General features: G+C 48.3%; 1 protein-coding gene across 4 annotated transcripts in view; it reads right to left on the bottom strand.

Annotated features, from left to right (window-relative positions):
- Window positions 1-7,136: 7,136 nt before the first annotated feature.
- Window positions 7,137-19,254, bottom strand: part of Mitf (melanocyte inducing transcription factor) — a 178,394-nt gene continuing 166,276 nt past the window's right edge. For all 4 annotated transcript variants that reach the window (XM_076841123.1, XM_076841121.1, XM_076841122.1 and 1 more), the window contains exons 8-10: window positions 18,022-18,097; window positions 14,696-14,843; window positions 7,137-10,694 (exon numbers count right to left, since the gene is read on the bottom strand). In XM_076841123.1, the coding sequence (XP_076697238.1) occupies window positions 10,296-10,694; window positions 14,696-14,843; window positions 18,022-18,097 (623 nt within the window). In that variant the 3' untranslated portion in view covers window positions 7,137-10,295. The remainder of the gene's footprint in view (window positions 10,695-14,695; window positions 14,844-18,021; window positions 18,098-19,254) is intronic.

A 19,254-nucleotide genomic window follows, 5' to 3' on the forward strand; every position in this document is an offset into this window, starting at 1 on the left:
GGCCCAATCTGGCCCCACCTGTGCGTCGGGCACAATTTTAATTTTTATGATTGAAACAGAAACTTAAACTCAAGACAACTGCTTCGTTCTTACATCCTACCTGACCACAGACTGAAATGTTGAGTTTCTATAGAGGGACTTGGCTAAGAACTGTCAATATACCAGCTTCATCAAAAAGCGCAGATGACAATATCTAACGTTTGGGAGATAAAAAATTTAAGAGCAAATTAAATATTGAAAATCACAGGAGTCTTTCTGCCAAACATGAGGAACCTCCTTTCTTTCCATCACGGACATTCATTTTATTTATTTTTTAATTGGTGCATCATACCTATACAGTATGGATTCGTTATGCCATAATCATAGATGCACATCACACAGTTCACCCAGCTCATTCCCTGTACCTTCCCACTTCCCTGCCCCCAGATCCACTTTCTCTATGGATCTCCCTTCTCTTATTATTTCAATTAGCACAGGACTCCTTGTGCCGTATCTGTACAGGGACATTCCATAACTGGTGGATTCCTTCTTTGTCCTCTCGATCCCTGTCCCCTTGGCCTCCCTTCCTGTCCGTCTTCCCTGAAGCCACCGGTACCATCAGACGTTCCTCACCATCAGTCAGGTTGCACAACCCCAGGGGAAGGCGATGAGGGGAATCAGGGTGATTTCAAAGCTTCCTTATGAAAGGAAGGAGGACAGTCTTTAGCTCGACCTTGGACACACGCCTGACGCCTGTCTGGACATTACTCTTCCAACCACTTCCTCTATTCCAGAGATTCCTTCATCAAGTGGCTCCTTCAACACACTGGTCCATTTCCCCTCCTCCATCTGGAAGAAGAGACATTTTTCCGGGGTGGGGGGTGAATCTTTTCCTGCCCTCCTGTGGAGCAGACAGGCCAATGGGAAATAGAGCTGGCGCACAGGCACTGACTGTGACCTGGGCAGCTGAGTCCACCATCCTGGCACCTGCTGGCTACCTTCTTCACACAGGCCATGAGCCAAGAGTGGCTTTACAGATGAACTCCCCAAACCACTTGAGCCTGCAGAACACCAAGTCATGCGAACAGTTATTTCCCGAAAAATGATTCCATTCTTCTTATTAGATCTGTGTTCCCCAAATTATACCCAATTACTATTAACATTGTACTTTGAATTTCATCAGTGAAAACTGTGGAAATCTGTTTTCACTGGTGTTCTGTTCACACCAACCTGAAATCCTTCATACGAACTCTCAGCTCATAAAACCTAAAGTTCTCACCCCCCAGCACTTCATAGGACTCTGGGCCGACCTCAGCCACTCCGGGAGTTAGACTGACCTGGGAAAATTCCCTCCATATGTCGAAAGAGGAATGGTTTCCCAGGGGGTCCACCAACAGAACCCACCAACCCATGGAGTTTGGCCTGCATTTCAATCCTAGGAAAACTTCTTTAACCAGCTCACGCACCCAGCAGCTCCTATCAGCCAAAGTCCACGGGAAAAACAGGAAACTAGAGAGGAAAATTCCTATTTAGCCAAAGCCCTGCCACTTGCGCACGGCTCAGAGGGAGTGGCTCAGGAGGTCCACAGGCCCACCTGCCCCTCTACAGGACACAGTTCCCGATAAGATTGACAGTGACTTCCCTGGACAGAGAAAGGGGGTTGCTGTCAGGGCCTCTAAATACAGGGACCCAAACCTCCAGACCTCTCTAAGCCCCCAGGGATGCCGTGATACGGTAGCTGGGTGTAATCACGACCTTAAAGATGACCACGAGGCTGAGAGCAGCACACACAGAAGGCCCAGGATCAGAAACGGAGAAGGGGAGAGGCCAGCCCTGGGATCCCCAACAGCTGGCCGAACATGACGAGATATGAGATATGACAGCCTACTCACACACCGAAGTCCCAGCAAGCAGGTGCCCTCCACCTGGCGACTTGGCCGAGTCTTAAAAAAAACATAACACTGTATTGATATTGGCAATAATTGTGGGGTCACTATCAGGCCCTGACCTGAGATCACAGATGAATATTTTATAAGCAAATGAAAGGAGGCACTTCAACTTGGTGGAAGGAAGGGAGGGAGGGAGGGAGGGAGAAAGGAAAAAAGAGGAAGGAGAGGAAGAAAGGCAGGCAGGCAGAAATCCAGCCCCGGCTCTGGAGGGAAATGGAGACGCAGCCTCCCTTCCGTGGGGCGGTCAGTGCCGTCTTCTCTGGGGAGGTCCAACTTAGTCTGCATCCTATGGAGGCAGAAAGGGCCTGGGAGGAGGCTGCCTGGCCCCAGGTCTGCTCCTGTCCCCCGGCTGGCCTGGTGGAGATGAGACTCCCTGTCCTCCTGTCCCACGCCGTGGCAATGACTGGTGCAGGATCCAACAGGCTGACCGACTCTCACCAGTGAGACTCTGGGGGACAGGAGCAGTGTCTGCAGGCTGGGTGGAAATGGCAAAGGTGTATCTGGGGTCACCAGCCACTTTGCCACCTTCTAGGGTGTTGGCCGAGGAATGAAGTCAGTGGAGGCAAGCCCAGCTGAGCTGGGGCAGGGCACGGAGTCAGCGGGATTCATGAAGCCCTCTCGAGGGTGTCTGAGGCCACACTCCTAGCTGCACCCCACCCCCCGGAGCCTGTTGTTCCGTCAGTTGATACATCCCCCTTTTTGGTGTAGGTTAAATCGAGTGGCTTCTGCCATGTGCAATCCCAGGGGCCTCTGGGAAGGCCCTGGGAGTCCGTGCATATTTAGGGCAGCGGTGCGTAGCGCGTCCTCTGAACATCTTACCGTGAAGCCTGGATCTCAGGTGCTCCAAACCTGTGCAGGACTGAGGGTGGGGTGACAGCCGTTTAATAAAATGTCACCATGGGTGAGGAGGAAGAGGGGACCGGGCACCTAGGACCCAATACCTCCCTGTCTACTGTTCCCGTCACCTGTGGAAGGGAGGAAAACCCCAGGACGATACCTCTGGGAGGGGAGAGAGATGACAAAGGCAGGCCTGACCCATCTTCTTGAAATGATGGCAGGAGCAGGCACAGTCTTGCCTGCCCAGAATCCACGTCCTCACTCTCAGGAACACCACGGCCCCAAGTCCCTGTGGATTAGGTGGATGCACAACTCAGATGTGACCTGGCCAGTTGGCGTGGTCATCTTTGGGCCATGGTGAGCATGTCTCCGTAGGTGGGATCAGAACTACTCACAGGGGACTTTGCCACCGTGGCTGGGTTTCCATAGGACCTTGGACCTGCTGGAGGGGACCTGCTGGAGAAAATCACCTGCAGAGAGGAGGTCAGAGTCAAGACAGTGAGGGACAGGAATCCCACGCATGCCTCCAAGCCAGGCAGGCACCAGCCTAACTGTGCCATCGGGAACATCCCCTGCATTAAATTCATTTTGGCCACTTGTTCCCAGGCAAAGAGTGGGAGCTCAGAAATGCAGTTAAACAAGACCCTGACAGAAATCTCAAATCTCAGCTGTAAAGGGTGGAGAAGAAATGCTCATGGTGCTGCTCAGGGTTGATTCTAGAATAATCTTTGTGCTACTATTACATACTGCAGCTTACATGAGGATCAATGCACCTTTTGTGGGTCAGCCTTCAGCCAATGAACAACCAAACTTCTGAGAGAAGACCTGGTCCATCTGTTAGAAAATGTCCCTATACAAAGGAAATCGCTGACAAGAGCCTATCAGTTCTAAATACCAGAAGATTCTTCCTAATGTCCTTCCACCAAAAACAAATGAGTAAAAACTTAACTAAAACCAATTATGCTGTAGCCAAATTTGCTGCTCTGCTTCTCAAACACTAGGCTGTCCCTATTTAAAGGGCTGGGAGACGCACGATATTCAAGACTTACCTTTTAACCATCCACAGGAAAGGTACATCAAACCTGTGCTTGGCCACAAATGTTACTTTGTTGAAAATGAAAACATGTTACTTTAAAAACTCAGAATACTTTCTAAATGGTAATAGTTTCCTTAACCAGAAATTTATCAGAGATGAAACCCTAAGCTAATTTTTTTCTAGGAATAATACCTTTTTAATGAGAATGGATTCTATCTGCATTCGGAAGAAGTTGTCTCTGTTAACTCCATATAATTTGTGTAAAATTTTCAGAATTTACCAAACTGTATTCTTTGGAGGTACCGACATGCATCTCTGCTTCTCTCTCTCTCTCTCTCTCTCTCTCTCTCTCTCTCACACACACACACACACACACACAAACTTTCTCTCTCCTCCCCTCTGGCCACAGGATGGGAAACTTTGCATACCATTCCCAGTCCCAAAACTCTCAAGTCACATTAGCATATTTTAGAATGTGAGAAGTCTTGCAGTTAGAGCTATCTGCTCAAATTTGCTTAGCCCAGCATTTTCCAAAGTTAACTTTCTCAAGATTTAACTATAGCATTTCACACCCGCACCCTCAGCCCCACCTCCAAACCCCCATTCCTCAAAGCAACTTTGGGAACAGCTTGTAGAACTAGTTCCATAAAGTGAAGTTTGGGGAACTCTTTGAGTGGTTTCTATCTCCACAGATTTTGCTGTCTGAATAATATATAAGGAATTTTGAGTGACAATTGCACCCATTTGAATATATCTTCAACTGCCTCCATAATTAGAAATTTAAAATGCAAATTTCTCAAAAGCAAACTGTCTTTACCATTTAGACATGTTGCGGAGATTTATCTGATTTTGTGTATATGCCCATTACTTTCCAGTATATCTGGTGTAGGTAATGGGGTGGAAAGACTGATAAATATTGAATACAAATATGATTAATGCTGTTCAAGTTTACATATATACTGGACCTTGACAATTTTAATATGAAGATTGTTCTCTGTCCGTTTAAGTTGTTATTTTTTTAAAAAAATACGTGCCTCTTGGGACCAGAGATACATAACAAAAAATAATGGAGACTCCTTCAATTATCGTCTGTACAAGAGGCAACCATGACTCATGTAGTGTGGGTCAGACATGAAGCATCACCGCCGACCCCGGATGTGGCACTGAGGAATGAAGAAACCATCGTCACCTCCTCCAAACTTGGGGACAACCCAAGTGTCCACTGCTGTCTTAGACAAGCTCCTTGGCTGTGCTTCTCATCTCAACATGCAAAAAACAATAAAGCGGGGTGGTTTAGAGGTATGTTTGTGCAGCTCAATGTTGAAGATCAGCTCCTCAGATGGTGTCCCCGAGAGGTCAGCCGGTGTAGGTGCAGTTGAAAAAAGACCCCTGAAAATCCTCTCGGCACCATGGGGCTGGTGAACGGGCAGGGTGCAGTTAGGGTGACAGGGTCCTTCAAAAAGCAGCATGACCACAGCTCTCCCAGGAGCAGAGTACAGACTGCAGCCCCGAGAGACAGGTTCTGAGACAGCAGAGGACAGTCAGCCCCATGGCAACAGGAAGTGCTGACCATACAGGCTGGACACACCCACATTTTAGGTCTTTTTGTGCTAAGTGTGATAAACTTGGCTTTTCATTGGATTCTCTAAAATATTCTAAGCCTGGAGGATGAGAAGAGCTACGTCTTCTTTTCCAAAGTGGACTGCAACTGCTGTCACCTTGCCACTTCACACAAACCTTGCTATTCTGTAGTGTTGGCGCGGTTCAAACCCAGAGCCTCCCCCGCGTGAGGTCCAGCTGCACTTCCGTCCCTTGGCTCCAGTGCAGCATTTCTCCATCCAGCTGTGGTGCGCTACTGAGTCAAAGTGATTATGACATCATAGGAAAACAGCTGCCACTTACTGAGCATCTCCTACCTGCGGCCCGGCAGACCTTCTAGTGCGGCAACGTGGTCTTCACGAGAACACCGAGCAGCAGTGCTGCTGTTACTGTCTCCAGGGAGCAGATCAAACACGGAGACGCAGGGAGGCTGAGACGCACAAGCTGAAACCCCACAGGCAGAAACAGGCAAAGGCTCAGATCTGGATGCTAGCGAGGAGCCCCGCTTGGCCATTTTGTGGATTTCTATTTTTTATTTTCTGGTACGGGGTTCAATCCCCAGCCACTTCCCAAGTTACAGGGATTACAGGTGTGCACCATTTTACGCCCCGCAGATATATATATATATATATATTTTGAAAAAGTGAATTGGGCTTAAGATAAACTTTAAGAAATGTAAGTCTGAGGATGTGAAATGAAGTCAGGAAGGTTGCAAACAACCTCTGGCAAGCAGGTGACCCACGGTGACGTGTGTGCAGGTGTACAGCTGCCGACTGGGTCTGCAGGCCTCTGAGTGAGTGTGAACAGGCAGATCATGGGCACAGACTTGGGGCAGGAGCAGCCGAATCCCCTCCTGAGATGAAAAGCCCCACTTCCAACTTACCTGCTCTTGATTTCTTCCCGAAAATTCCCTTGTTCATGTAGGAGATCTTCCTATTTTTTACACGATTTTAAGACATCACACAGTCATATTTCTATTGGAAATATAAATAATTCAAATAACTCTGAAAAAGAAAGGCTTCAATTATTGTATATTATAATTTGAGGGGAAAAAAAATCAAACTTGAGCAAAAGCTGACAGTCAGATCAGAGGTATTGCAGGAAGCTTCTTGCTCATTTTCTCCAGAGGTTAAGCCAGAATATTTTTTTAAAAGGGCAGAAGTTTAAGGTCTAGCTAGGGAATAAAGACGTGTTTTGTCTGACACTTCCCAATTCAAATCCAACATTTATCAAATGATCCTTAAGTACTGTGTTTTTTAAAAAAAACCAGTCAGGAGCTGGCAGACTGGGTATATTAAGCTTTCATTATTGTAAATTTGTATTTAAAAACCCAATATCTTTTCTGTAAATATGCAAGGGATTCTCTGACAATTTCTCTTTTTGTGAAGCCACCTCTCACCGAAAACATTTTAAATAAAACTCTTATATCTAAAATGTATTCTTGGCATTTGGGAGTTCAAAAATCTCCCCCAAATTCAGAGGGGGGATAAAGCTGCATAATTATAGTTCACTTAAGTGCAAGTTATAAAGTAATCAGAAATGATTCTAACCAAAAAGTAACATCTTAGAGTGGCATTTAAAACCAGGGAAAAAAAGGGGGGGGGCGATTGGCATTTTGAACATTTTCTGGTAATTTGTTATTCATTAGGTCAGAGAAAAAAATGTGCACTCTTTTTTTTTTTTTTTTTTAATGAGGCAAACAATGCTGAAAATTAGCATGAACGACCGGCCACTGCTTTGTGAAAAACCATATGCTTTAATGAGGCTATCAAGAACAACAGCTCGATTATTTCATTGGATACATTAATATCAATCCATGAGATACAGTGCTATGGACCATACAGAAACTATTGCTGCACACAACAGCAGTGATAATTATTAACATTACAGTACCAAGCGTCCGCAAGAGACAGTCATTTGTCGTTTTTTTTTTATTATTTTTTATCAAGAAATAGGGTTTCTTTATACTGTTATCAACATCAACCTTTCCCCAGTGCATTTTACAAAAATATTAGTAAGTGCATTCCTTGTGCTTTATTGGATATCTTTTAGCGTCCTACGTGTTTTATTTGTTCTTATTGCTTTACTGTTCGGAAACAACCAGAAAGAACTTGGTCATCCTCTCCAGAGGACCAGGTTGGTTGTTTCAGCTTTTGGCAAAGACAGAAGGTTTGGTATTTCCACTGCCCGACCCACGGGCAGGGGGACAGTTTTGGTGTTTTGGTCACTCCAAATGGAGGCCCAACCCTGAGTCACACTTCTGCACCCAGGGATGGGGGGGAGTGGTGTGGATCATCCTCCTGTTGAAACCAAGAGCCCAAACCACTGCCTCTCGGCTTGGCTAGTCCCTAAAGCGAACTCACACTCCGTTTGGCAAAAAAGAAAGAAAGAAAACCAGCCGGCTGCAGCGTTCCTCTGGGTTCGCCCCCCTGTGCTCCCAGAAATGCCCCTTAAGCAGGAAAGAGGAGGCAGGAGCAGGAGGTGGCGAACTGGGGCCCCGCTGCAGCCGGAGGTGCAGGATGCCAGGCTTTCTCTCAGAGGCTTTCGGCTCTGCCACGGCCACGGTCCCTGGGCGTGGGTCAGCCAGCCTCGCTGCATCGTTAAGAGCCCCCCAGATCAGCTCAGGAGAAGCAGCTCGTTGCTTTGCCACCTTAGCTCTTGCTCCCAGCCCCTCCCCCCCGTATAAATATGAAGAGAACAGCAGACAACTCTACGATTGTTGTCCGAGCACTACGGCACAGGAGCTCTTCATGCAGGCTCATCACTACTCTAGGAAAAGGCGACACAGTCCAGAGGGCTGAAAGAATGGGAGCCACGCGTCCCGGCCCCCTTCAGTGATAAAGCTATAAAACTGAGAGCATCATCCACGTCTTCAAGGGTCTTCTCGGTGGCCAGCGGCCAGCGTGCACGGGGACGGAGAGGTGGGCTCTCCTCCCTAAGCCATCGTCCACACACCCGGCGATCGCGCTCTCTGATCCCTCCGTCCCCGTCACCAATTCATATTTGACATTGAAACACTTTTTTTTTTTTTTTTAAAGAAGACCCCCTTGAATAAGGTTTCCTGATGAAATAGGTTGGCACTAAAGTCTATTTCAGGTTAAAAAGATCTGAAGGAAACTGGAAGCTCTTCCGCTGTCTTCAGAGGCACCGTGCCACAAGACCCTCTTCACTCCGGATGCCGTCTTGGAAGCGTCCTCCCGGTCACAGTTCAGTCAGTGCTAGTCCAGAGCAGACGACGCTGTGTGTAAGGCACTTCATTCTGAATGGATATGCTTTGCGCCACGGGCTCTTCAACTGCAGGCTGCTTCTGAGAAAGGCCCCTGGCAGCCTGACTGCATCTGAGTGTCACTGCGTAAGACATCTAGGCTGGACAGATGTAACACTACTGTCATTGCATAGGGCTACACAAGTAGGTAATGCACGGAAACTAACTTTACATGGCTGCTTGTTAAAACATTGTTATTGAGTAACAGTAACTTGCCGATACAGTATTTCTCTCTTTTTTAAAAAATCCAGCATGTTCGCTGAAATAAACCCCAATTTAAAGGACCACAAAGGGCATAGTAACTCTATGGTTATCAGTCTCCAAGAATATTGCTACTTTATATCCTAAAAATAAATACATAGGTTTATGTTTTTTTCTCTAGAAAGCCTGGTTTTAACCTATTAATACTCTATCTTAAATGTGTTGAAAAACAGTTTTGAGTGAGCCTATAATATACAAAATATTTGCAAAGCTCTCTTTAAACACAAGACCTTGCATAAAATTTTTCTTTCCTGGGTGTACAAAGAATGCAGAAAACCACCAAAGAGTTGTAAAAATACTGAAAACTCGTCGTCTTCAGATGCAGATTCTTACAAATTAATACAAACATCGAAAAGAAGGATGATAACAAAGAGTCTGTACAAATCAAATGACTAAAACATAATTTAAAAATAAAAATAGTAAAGCCAATTAGAAATGTGCCCAGTTCGGTTGTCTTATCAAAAGCAAAAAAATAAAAAATAAAAACCAAAACGAAGGGAAAAAAAATGAGAGAAAATAAGTACAACAAACTTTCAGTGCTCAACAATGGACTTTGAGAGGACTTTCATTTCCATTTCAAAATGAAATGCATCCGATGACAAAGCTGGGTTGCGCCTATTAATTCATGAAGGAAGAAAGCTGCGTCTGCAAGGTGAGGGGAGTGGGTGGCGGCTGGCCAGAGGTCCTTCTCCCACCTTGCCATCTGGGTTGGTGTCAGTTCCACTTGCTAACGGACGACCCTCAGGAAAATGACTGCTGTGGATTTTCTTTCATTTTGTTTTGATTTTTTCTTTTTTTTTTTTTTTTTTGGTCTTTTGCAGACTACACTAGTTCCTTAAATAGTTTGCAGAACAAAGGCTGAAGGGTGCTCCCAGGTACTGTGTCTTTAAGGCAGTACCAATGAATCAGTACATTTATAAAAGGGAGAAGGGTTAGGATGCACAACTTTCTTTTTTTTTCTTCATGTATTTTTCTTTTTTTTTGGTTGCTTTACATTCTTTCAATTAAATTCTACATTGAATTGCCAAGGAAGTCACAGGCATGAAAATCTCAAATCAAGTTTCCCCTGAATTAGGATGGACAGACGCAGCCCCGACAGGCACCTCCGGGCTGGGAGGGGGCGTCGGCCGGAGCTCAGTTCACAGATCCTGCACACACGCGCTGAACGACACTTTGGAGGCATTTGGAGTTGTAAAATAGAATATACAGGTCCGTTTCACAAAATTCTAAAAATAAAATATATCCTGGGCTATCAATAAAGCATGGAAAAAATTCATATTAAAGGAAAATCATCAAGAAAACCCCTTCCGGGGAATGCCGCGTGTCCCAGTCAGGGAGAGGGCCGTCTGAGGACGCGGGGGCAGGTGCGCTAACACGCCAGCTCAGCCTCTTCCATACTCATGCTGCTCCTCCGGCTGCTGGCCTTGGAGGCTCCCGGGGACACGGAGGACAGGAGTGGGTCAGTCCCCCCGGCGGGAGAGAGGGTGTCGTCCATTAGGATGTCTTCCAGCTTGGACCCCATCTTGGCGGGGACGCTGTAGGCCTGGGCGCCCTCGGCCGCGGGCCCCAGGCTGCTGCTGAAGGCCAGGGTGCCGTCCGTGAGGTCCAGGCTGGTGCACGCCAGCTCTGCCTGGTGCTGCAGGAGGTCCTGGCTGCAGTTCTCCAGTACCGGCTCTTGCTTGATGATCCGGTTCACCAGATCCGGGGAGCAGAGACCCGTGGATGGAATGAGGGAGAGTCCGTGAGCCCGGGCCTGCATCTCGAGTTCCTGTAAGAAGAGTCCACATCACACACTGGCACAGGGGAACGCGGGCAGGACGCTAAGGGCAGGGAACCAGCCCCCATGGCTCTGCGAACACAGACACAGGTGGGTACACACAGGGAGACCCAGGGAACGCACGTCACCAAGTGCTTAGGAGGGCGAGGAAGTGCACCAGTAAGCCCTCCACTCTGGGGTGCTGCCGTGGGGGAGGCTGTGCAGGTATGGAGAGGGCATCTGGACCCTCTCTTTGGCTCCCCCTTACTTTCTCTGTGAAGCTAAGACTCCTCTAAAAAATAGTCTATTAAAATCAGACAAAGGGAAAACAATAAGTTTCCAAAGTGAAAGTTTGTTTGCTCTTTAAAATTAATAAACTCTGCATTTCCTAGAGTACCGGTAACCACCAGTCGTATATGAAACGACTTTTTAGGTGGCAGATGGATTCAATTATGTATTAAAAACAGACTTTCAGAGACATTAATGTTGTCAGTGAGGATCAGCTAAAAGTATAAAAATAAAACTTTAACATGTGACCTGATGAAAAGAATGTATTAAGTAAATGGTCATAGAATTTCACGGTCCCTAGGTCACGCACCGAGGGACCCAGGGAGCTGCAGGGAGCACAGGGAGCTGAACATAGTTTAAGATTTCAAGGGAAATGGTGCGACCACCAAGAACTGCCAAACTCAAGACAGTTCTCAGCCTCGTGTGAGTCGTGACACACACTCAGTCTCTTGTCCCAGCACTGAAAGTGGCTTCACAGGGCTACTGTGACGAGGACGCATGCAGGTCAATGTGGAATGGGAGGCCAGGGACGGCTGCTGCAGAGTCCACAAGCCTGGTGCTGCCCAGCGGGGACACATCTCATCGGTAAGCGCTGTGATGATTTAAGAATAAAACTAAAATGATGTTTTCCTTTCAATTTTTATGATTTTTGTTTTCCAAATGTCTACCAGGAGGTTAAGACCTAAATACTCCATGAGTTGTTTGGACCTAACAGAAAAGGAAGGGATTTCCGAGGGCCTGGGGATGGAGTGAGGGCCACACAGACACTGACGGCACCAGGAGAGGCAGTGTCTAGAGGTGACGGCCCAGGCTGAGCAGGTTCCCGTGGGTGGCGGAAGGCTGCAGAGCTTGGCCCAGCCATCCTCACCACGGCAGGCGAGGGGACATTGTTCCTTCTGAATTCAACAACTCGGTTCTCACCTATGAAACGAAGAATTGCTTCCTACACCTTCTTCACGTACTTCTGATGAGCTAACGCGCATCCCCAATTCACAGGCTGAGGTCCCAGCCCCAGGACTGACACATGACTCCTGAGAGACAGAGGTCACTAAGCTAAAGGGGGTCAAGTGGGACAGACCAGACCCCAGACACCATTGGGACCAGACATAAGGGAGAAGGTGCCACATGCAGGCCAAGGAGGGGTCTCAGAAGAAACCAGTCCGGTGCTGCCCTGATCTTGGACACGTGGCCTGCAGAACAGAGATGGTAACTGTCCATGGCTTAGGCCACCCAGCATAGCATTAGCTGTCCAATATCTTTCCCAATGTCAGAGACTCCCCAGGACCTCAACCCCAAATAGCCTTGGAGCAGGCCTTTGCCCCTTCCTTTATGGGAGGCTCCTAAAGCAAACCATAGGGACCCAAGTGGTGTCCAGTAAGCAGTCAGCTTCTGTGTGCAGCGGCTGTCCCGTGCCCCAATGCCACAATGAAGAAACACAGGATGTGCGTTAAAAGCAAGCCAGCTGGCCCCCCAGAGCAGGCCCAGGCTCTCCACAGGACCTGGCCCCTCCACCTCTGCCCATGAGCTAGAATCTATGTGCCTGGAAAGTCAGGCTCAGCTACGTTGGGACCAGAGGGTCTGCTGGGCTTCCTTGAAACCGCGCACGGAGGGGACCAGAGCTTGGGATGTCACCTGAGTGCCTGCATGTTCCTTTACAGACTCTGGGAGCATGAGCCTCTCCAGGCTTCCTGTTAAGGCCCTGGGCTGTTTAATAAAATCAGTTCCACTGATAATGAGGCTTCCTGCTCCTTCTCATGTGAAGATATTTGCATGCATCGCTTGGGACGAAAATGAAAGGAAGGCCTCAGGCCCAAGCGGAAACTGCTCTTGAGTCTCATGCCCACAGGCCACCAGCAGCACCTCCTACCAGCCTGTGTCTTTCCAAAAACCACACCAGTCAACGAAATTGGACCAAGAGAAGCAAACGCCTTACTGCACACCTTTGCTGTTGAATTAAAAATGTTTATCAGCTGATGAAAGCAGTTACTCATTTCCAAATAAGGTGGAAAATCTCTTCTGAACACTCTGGCCTCAGCGCATTGCAGAGGTTTCCGGATTAATAGCATCTCCTGCAACATCGTGAAGTGGTAAAGGTGGCCCACAGTCACTGAGGGAAAGACCCAGGCACCGTCACCAAGGAATTTCCAATGCACCTGTGGCACTGCGTGATATTTATGTATGAATACCCATCTTTGGAACCTTGAAATAAAACAAAACCTAATTTCTCTTCCAAAACCGTCATCACATTTTACTACTTGTTTAAGGAAATGATGCATCAGGATCAGCTGCTTTTGTAAGTAGGTCTACTCGGTAGGAACAGGGATCACGTCTGTGGGTCCCGTTGGGGGGGCGAGACCTAAGACCAGCAGTGAGAACCAAAGCAGGCGAAGAAGCGAGGATGATTTCCAAAGGACCCACAACCTGCAGGGCACCTGGATTCTAAAACCCCACCCTGGAGGAGAGCCCCCTCCACCTCCAGGCCCCACACTGAGGACCTTGGCAGCCAATGGGAGTGCAGCACTTATACCAATGTGGTGCGCTCGGAGGGTGGGGAAGAGGGATGACCAGGAGGGACACCACAAGGACCGCGGTCCTCTAAGGGGGCATGCTGCAGGTGGCTGTCCCTTAAGCCACTCCCGGAGGGGCTGCCGTGGAATCCAAGGAGATGACGAGACCACTACTCAGGGAGAAGACGCAGCGTCCCAGGCTCTCATGACGGAGCAGGCCAAGGAGGCAAGCAAGTTAACCGCCTCCGAGCTCCACTTTGGTCTTTGGTCATTGACAGCGCTTGAGGACAGTCACGGGAAGCTGTGCAGGAGAGGCCAGTACCTGCGAGGAGTCCCAGAGCCAGCCCTAAACAGGGTCCACAGCCATGTCCCTCCTGCTGTGCTGCAGGCACTCCCGGGGGGGGGGGACAGTGGTCAGATGCACACCTCTAATCTAAGATCTGTGTCCTAATTATTAGACCCTCTGGGTATCCCCAGGTCCTTAAAATATGGGGACTGCTCCTACCACCCAAGAAGTACTAGGGCATCCTTTATGTAGCAGGCACAATCAGTGCTCATTATTTCTGGCAAGTCCATTCTGCAGAGTCCTGCAAACAGAAGGAGCGAATGTGGGACCATTGTTCCTGCGGGAAGGGCGGGCTTAGGCCCTGCCTGTCACAACACCTGCAACCTACAGGGTCTTGGCTTCTGCGTGTCTCTGATTCGAGACACATCCCTTTAAAACACACAGTAGGTTCCCTAATACTGGGCTCAGACCACACACCGAAACTAAGGCCTGGAGGGAGTAAATCTGACCCCTATGCACACCACAGGGACACTTCTCCACCCCGGGAACGCTGGAGGGCACTTCTGCACTGCCCCTGGGGACATTCTAAATGGCAAAACCAACAAGAACGAAAACCAGAAAAACGTGGAACCTGTGACGTTCCACAGGCCACAGTAACTGGGTGACAGTTTGGGAGCTGAAGCCAGAGGGCAGAGCCCAGACTTCCACCAAGAACCAGCACAAAGGGCCACTCCAAACCACCGCTCCCCACGTGTCCAAGAACAACCGCGGAAGCCAGTAGTGATGGTGGGGGACCAGTGTGCCTTGTAAGCAGGGAAATGCATGAGTGCGGGATGCAGGACTGGAGCAGCCTGCGTTGGGGCTGGGCGCCCTTCCTGGGTGCGGCTCCTCTCCCCACCGGCAGCCCCGAGCCGAGCCGAGGGCTGCTCTACCTGGATTCGGAGCAGCAGGTGCCGGTTGGCGTGCTCCAGCTTCTTCTGCCGGCTCTCCAGCTCCTTGGCGCGCTGCTGCTCTCGCTGCAGCTTCCGGATGTAGTCCACGGATGCCTTCAGGATGGTTCCCTTGTTCCAGCGCATGTCTCTGCGAGGAAGAGGGAACAAAGCAGACCTCGTCAGGAAGCCAGGCTCCATGAAAAAGCCAACATCAAAAGCGTTTGGCATCTTCAGACGTCATCACAAACGCACATCAGCAATGGCGACTTTCCACGAGGAAACTGCACATGCCGGATGCTTCCACAGCCTGTGTACGTTGTCCCACTCCACGCAGACACACATCAGGGACAGTAGGGACATGGGACAAATGTGGGAACAGATGACTCAGCTTGTCCTAGTCTCAGAGCCACCAGACAAGGGCGGCGAGACTTACACGTAGGTCTGTTGCATACCCAGTCGATATTCTCAAACCCTATATTAATGGCCACAGGTCTCTAGGACCATGAAGTCATTCCCTTGGGCAGAATAAGCCACCGTTAAAAGTGAGATGACTCTGTGGGGCGGTATGGTTGATGACTGTGGCATAAGTGGACGTCCTTAGAGCTCATGGAGAACTATCCTGCCACCTGACGCTCTCGGCACCCCTCTCCTCATGTTCCAAGTGACAGCACCCCATGGTCTGAGTGGCCTCCTGGCTACACTGTTGGACTCACAACAGGCACGTCACATCGACTGCTCTGAGAAGTCCAGACCCCAAGTGGGGTGACACAGCAGCCTGTGAGAGCCCAGCACAGCACCTAGGGTCTTCTCAGAGCGGGACCCTGCGGGGACTTTCCCAAGTGTCCAATGCCTCCTTCTGTCAGGACCTTCTCGATGGAGAGGTGGAAATGTGCCGTCTCACTGGCTGGAAACTGAAGCCCAAGGGCTGAGAAATGTCCCCATGGCCTCAGACCCCGGCTCAGACCCCGGCTCAACCTGGACTTCACTGTTCAGACCATGGAGGGGCACGCAGAGGCCCCTTCCTGCCAAATCGGAAAGTGAATCCCGAGAAGGAAGGAAGTTCTCCAAGTTCAGACGCCTGCAGGAGGCCACCGGGAATCCCCACCAAGGCCGCCTGAGCGGGGCCTCTCAGCGCTCAGTCAGCTGGCTCTGCTGGACCAACCAGTGAGGAAATCAGGGCATTCAGATGTAGGTGAGCACACTGAATTTTTAAATCACTCCAGAAAGAAACACAGAATGATCCACATCTATGTAAATACTACTTCTGCCTGACTTGAAATCAACCTGAAGTCTTTTAGATTTTACGTATTGTCATCCTAACGATGCCAATCGTGAATGGTGAGACGATTCATCCCCTGGGGTGCACGGAGAACCACCTTACCCCACCTCCTGCAGCTGCTAAGGGCAGGTGGGAAGCGCCAGGTGGGACAGGAGGGTGGCCCATTAAACAAGCCACCCAGTAATCCATCCTCACGTGTCCCAGACGAAGAACAAGACAGAAGTGCTCCCATGAGAGCCACAACTAGAGAATTCCCTGGGATGGATCCCGGGGTGGACCCTGGGGTCTCAAGGATGGCAAACTAGGTGTCCTGAGAGACCCTGAGTGAGCCCAGAGACTCCTGCTCAGGCTAAAACCAAAGTAACAGGAACTTGAGCACCAGCGAGCCGTGACCAGGGTGGAATGCGCCTCCTGGGCCGGGAGGTGAGCTTTGGACCTTTCAAACGGAACTGCCCCTCCATGTTTAAGAAGTACTGATTCCAACCAATTAGCCAGGGGTAACCCCCTTGTGATACCCAACCAACCAACTACGTCTCTGGGCTTAAAGGAAGGGTTTCCCACCTCTTGGCCATCAGAGAGAAATCCCTTTTTATCCGAAAGTGCACACAGATCTCCAGGAGAGAAAACCGACCCAAACTGAGCTGCTCTGGGGGACAGGGGGCACCACAAGGGGCTGGGACACTGATCAGGCAGGACATCTCCATAGCAGCCCCCGAGGACATCCTGGAATCCTGGGCGGGGAAAACCACCACCTGGGTTATAGGGGTCAGCGTCCGTGTTCTCTTAAAACAATGCTGACCACCAAGGACCCCTATCCGTTCAGATTATAAACACCCAAGTTTTCTCCCACCGTGGAGAAGGAAGATATGCAAATACAGGACTTTCACTGCAGCCCCATAATTTCATAAGACGTTACTAAAGAGATTCACATGCTACGGTTTCAAAGAATATGCTAAAAAGTGAGAGCTGATAACGAACAGGAAAATGGGAATTCAATTTCAACCACCATGCAAGACTGACTGTCAGAAATGAAGGTCACAGCCCTTTAGTACGATAGATTTGTGCTGCCAAACTGAGAATCGGAACATTTCCAGTTTGAAAATGTCTTTCCTGGAAACCTAGGAAAGCAGAGAGCGCAAGGTGGACACCGTGTTGGCACGTCCGTCCAAGTCACAAGAGGTAACAGTCTTATTTAGCTACCAAGTCCCCGACAATCATGTGAATAGCCTATGTAATAAGCCTGGCATGAATGATACTTGATTGCCTCTTTATCTTTTATTAGGTAGCTGAAAGGTCATATTCGAAGGATGATTTCACAGAGTGCATGTGGGGGCCTTAAAACGTACACATGGCTCGGCCCCTTACTTCAAATGGGCCAGTTTCTAATGGATAAAAATTGTGTATTTGTTGTTGTATTTGCTGATGCTGCAGGTTGGCTGTAAGACTTGGGAGAATTATCTTCACAGCTGTTATCTCTGAGAGGGGGACCCAAGGCTAAAGCAGCTCAAATTAGCTGACTTGTACTTAATAAGAAGATTTAAAAGGACTCTTTTTTTTCCCCTAGATTGGTAAAACATACCAAGAATATGGAGGTTTTCATTAAAAAAAAAACAATTGACCTTTTATCTGTTGAATGCCACTGAACCTGAAATTTCCCGTATCTGCTCATCAGTGCCCATTTGGAGATATCGTAAATGTCCAAGAGCACATCGACCACAAATCTTGTACTGCATGACTGCTAAATTTCTCTCTTTTTTTTTTCTTTTTCTTTCTCAGTAGCTCAGAATGTGTCTGCAAGGATTCTCAGGCTTCAGAAAGCCCAATTCCTGACCCACAAAACTCAGTGCATTTCTCTTGAAATTTTATTTTGGTGGAAAATAAACAAAGGCAAGTATTTAGAAAGGGAACCAAAGGAAGAGAGGATACTGGGTTACTCTAGGTTTTCTAACTGCATTTTTTTTTTTTTTTTTTTTTTTTTTGCCACACACGAGAAAACATGAAGGTACAAAAAAATATATGACGCAGATCAACATGCAATTGTACTCACGGATCATTTGACTTGGGAATCAAAGTACCTAGTTCTTTAATGCGGTCGTTTATGTTGAATCTTCTTCTCCGTTCAACTTGAAGAAGAGAGCACAGGAAAGGGCGATTAGGAAAAGCACCACAGAGGCAGGCAGCACGTCTTGTTAAAGCTATGAGCATATTCACCCCCCAGGTCGGGACCGTGTAACCCAAACCTGGGCCCCCTGTCCTTACGTGTCTGGGGCACTGAGACTGAAGCACTTTTAAAACGAGCTCCTTGGAGACAGAGCTCTGTCAGACGTACGATTTCTCATTTGACCCTATAACCACCTTGAAATCAGAATTACTGCCCATGGTCACAAGGGACAAATCCTCCCTGGAGATGTCAGGGCCTTGGAGAGGGCGGCCAGCCGGAGCAGGGAACTGTCGAACTACAAGCTGCCTCCAGGGAGCAGGGCTCGGCATGCTCACAGCACCACACAGGGAGGTCCTGCTCCCCGGGACCCAAACTGAGCAGGTAGTTCCATGGCTAATGGGAAAATGAATCCCCACAATTTTCCACTGACAAAAATCAAAATAGAATCCACTGAATACGATTTTTACACTGCAAGGCTACTGAGCAAAAGCATTAGAATTACTTGCGATGGGGAAGTTGGAATCGTATGTGATTTTCACATACCATGAATATCACTCTTCTTCTGATTTCCTTTTAACAACTTAAACATGTAAAAAAAAAAAAAAACATTCTTAGCTCATGGAGCATAGCCCTTTCTCTAGTAGCCTTATTAAAGTAGTTCAAAACAAAGAGGTAAAATTAATTATAATATTTTACTCAACCCACTACAACTAAACTACCATAATGACAACAGGGAGTCAATATAAAACTTTGTAAGTTATTTCCTTTTTTTCTTTCTTTTCTTTTCCTTCTCTTTTTCTTTTTGGTACTAGGGTATAACCCAGGGGCTTTTAACCACTGATCTACCTCCCCAGCATTTTCTTTTTTTTTTTTTTTTGAGACAGGGTCTCACTAAATCACCAAGGCTGACCTTGAACTTGGCGATCCTCCTGCCTCAGCCTCCCGTGTCACTGGGATCACCCAGCTTCGTCCAAGTGTATGTTATAATCAAAGCTCGGCACAGTCTGGACTGATCACATTTCAAGTGTTCAGTAGGCACGGTGGTGAATCACCACACACCAGAGGGCACGGTCCTGGAACTGAAGCCCAGCACTACTAACCATGGCATGCATGGTACTG

This window comes from Callospermophilus lateralis, chromosome 20 (assembly GCF_048772815.1).
Source record: "Callospermophilus lateralis isolate mCalLat2 chromosome 20, mCalLat2.hap1, whole genome shotgun sequence".
NCBI classification, from domain to species: Eukaryota; Metazoa; Chordata; class Mammalia; order Rodentia; family Sciuridae; genus Callospermophilus; species Callospermophilus lateralis.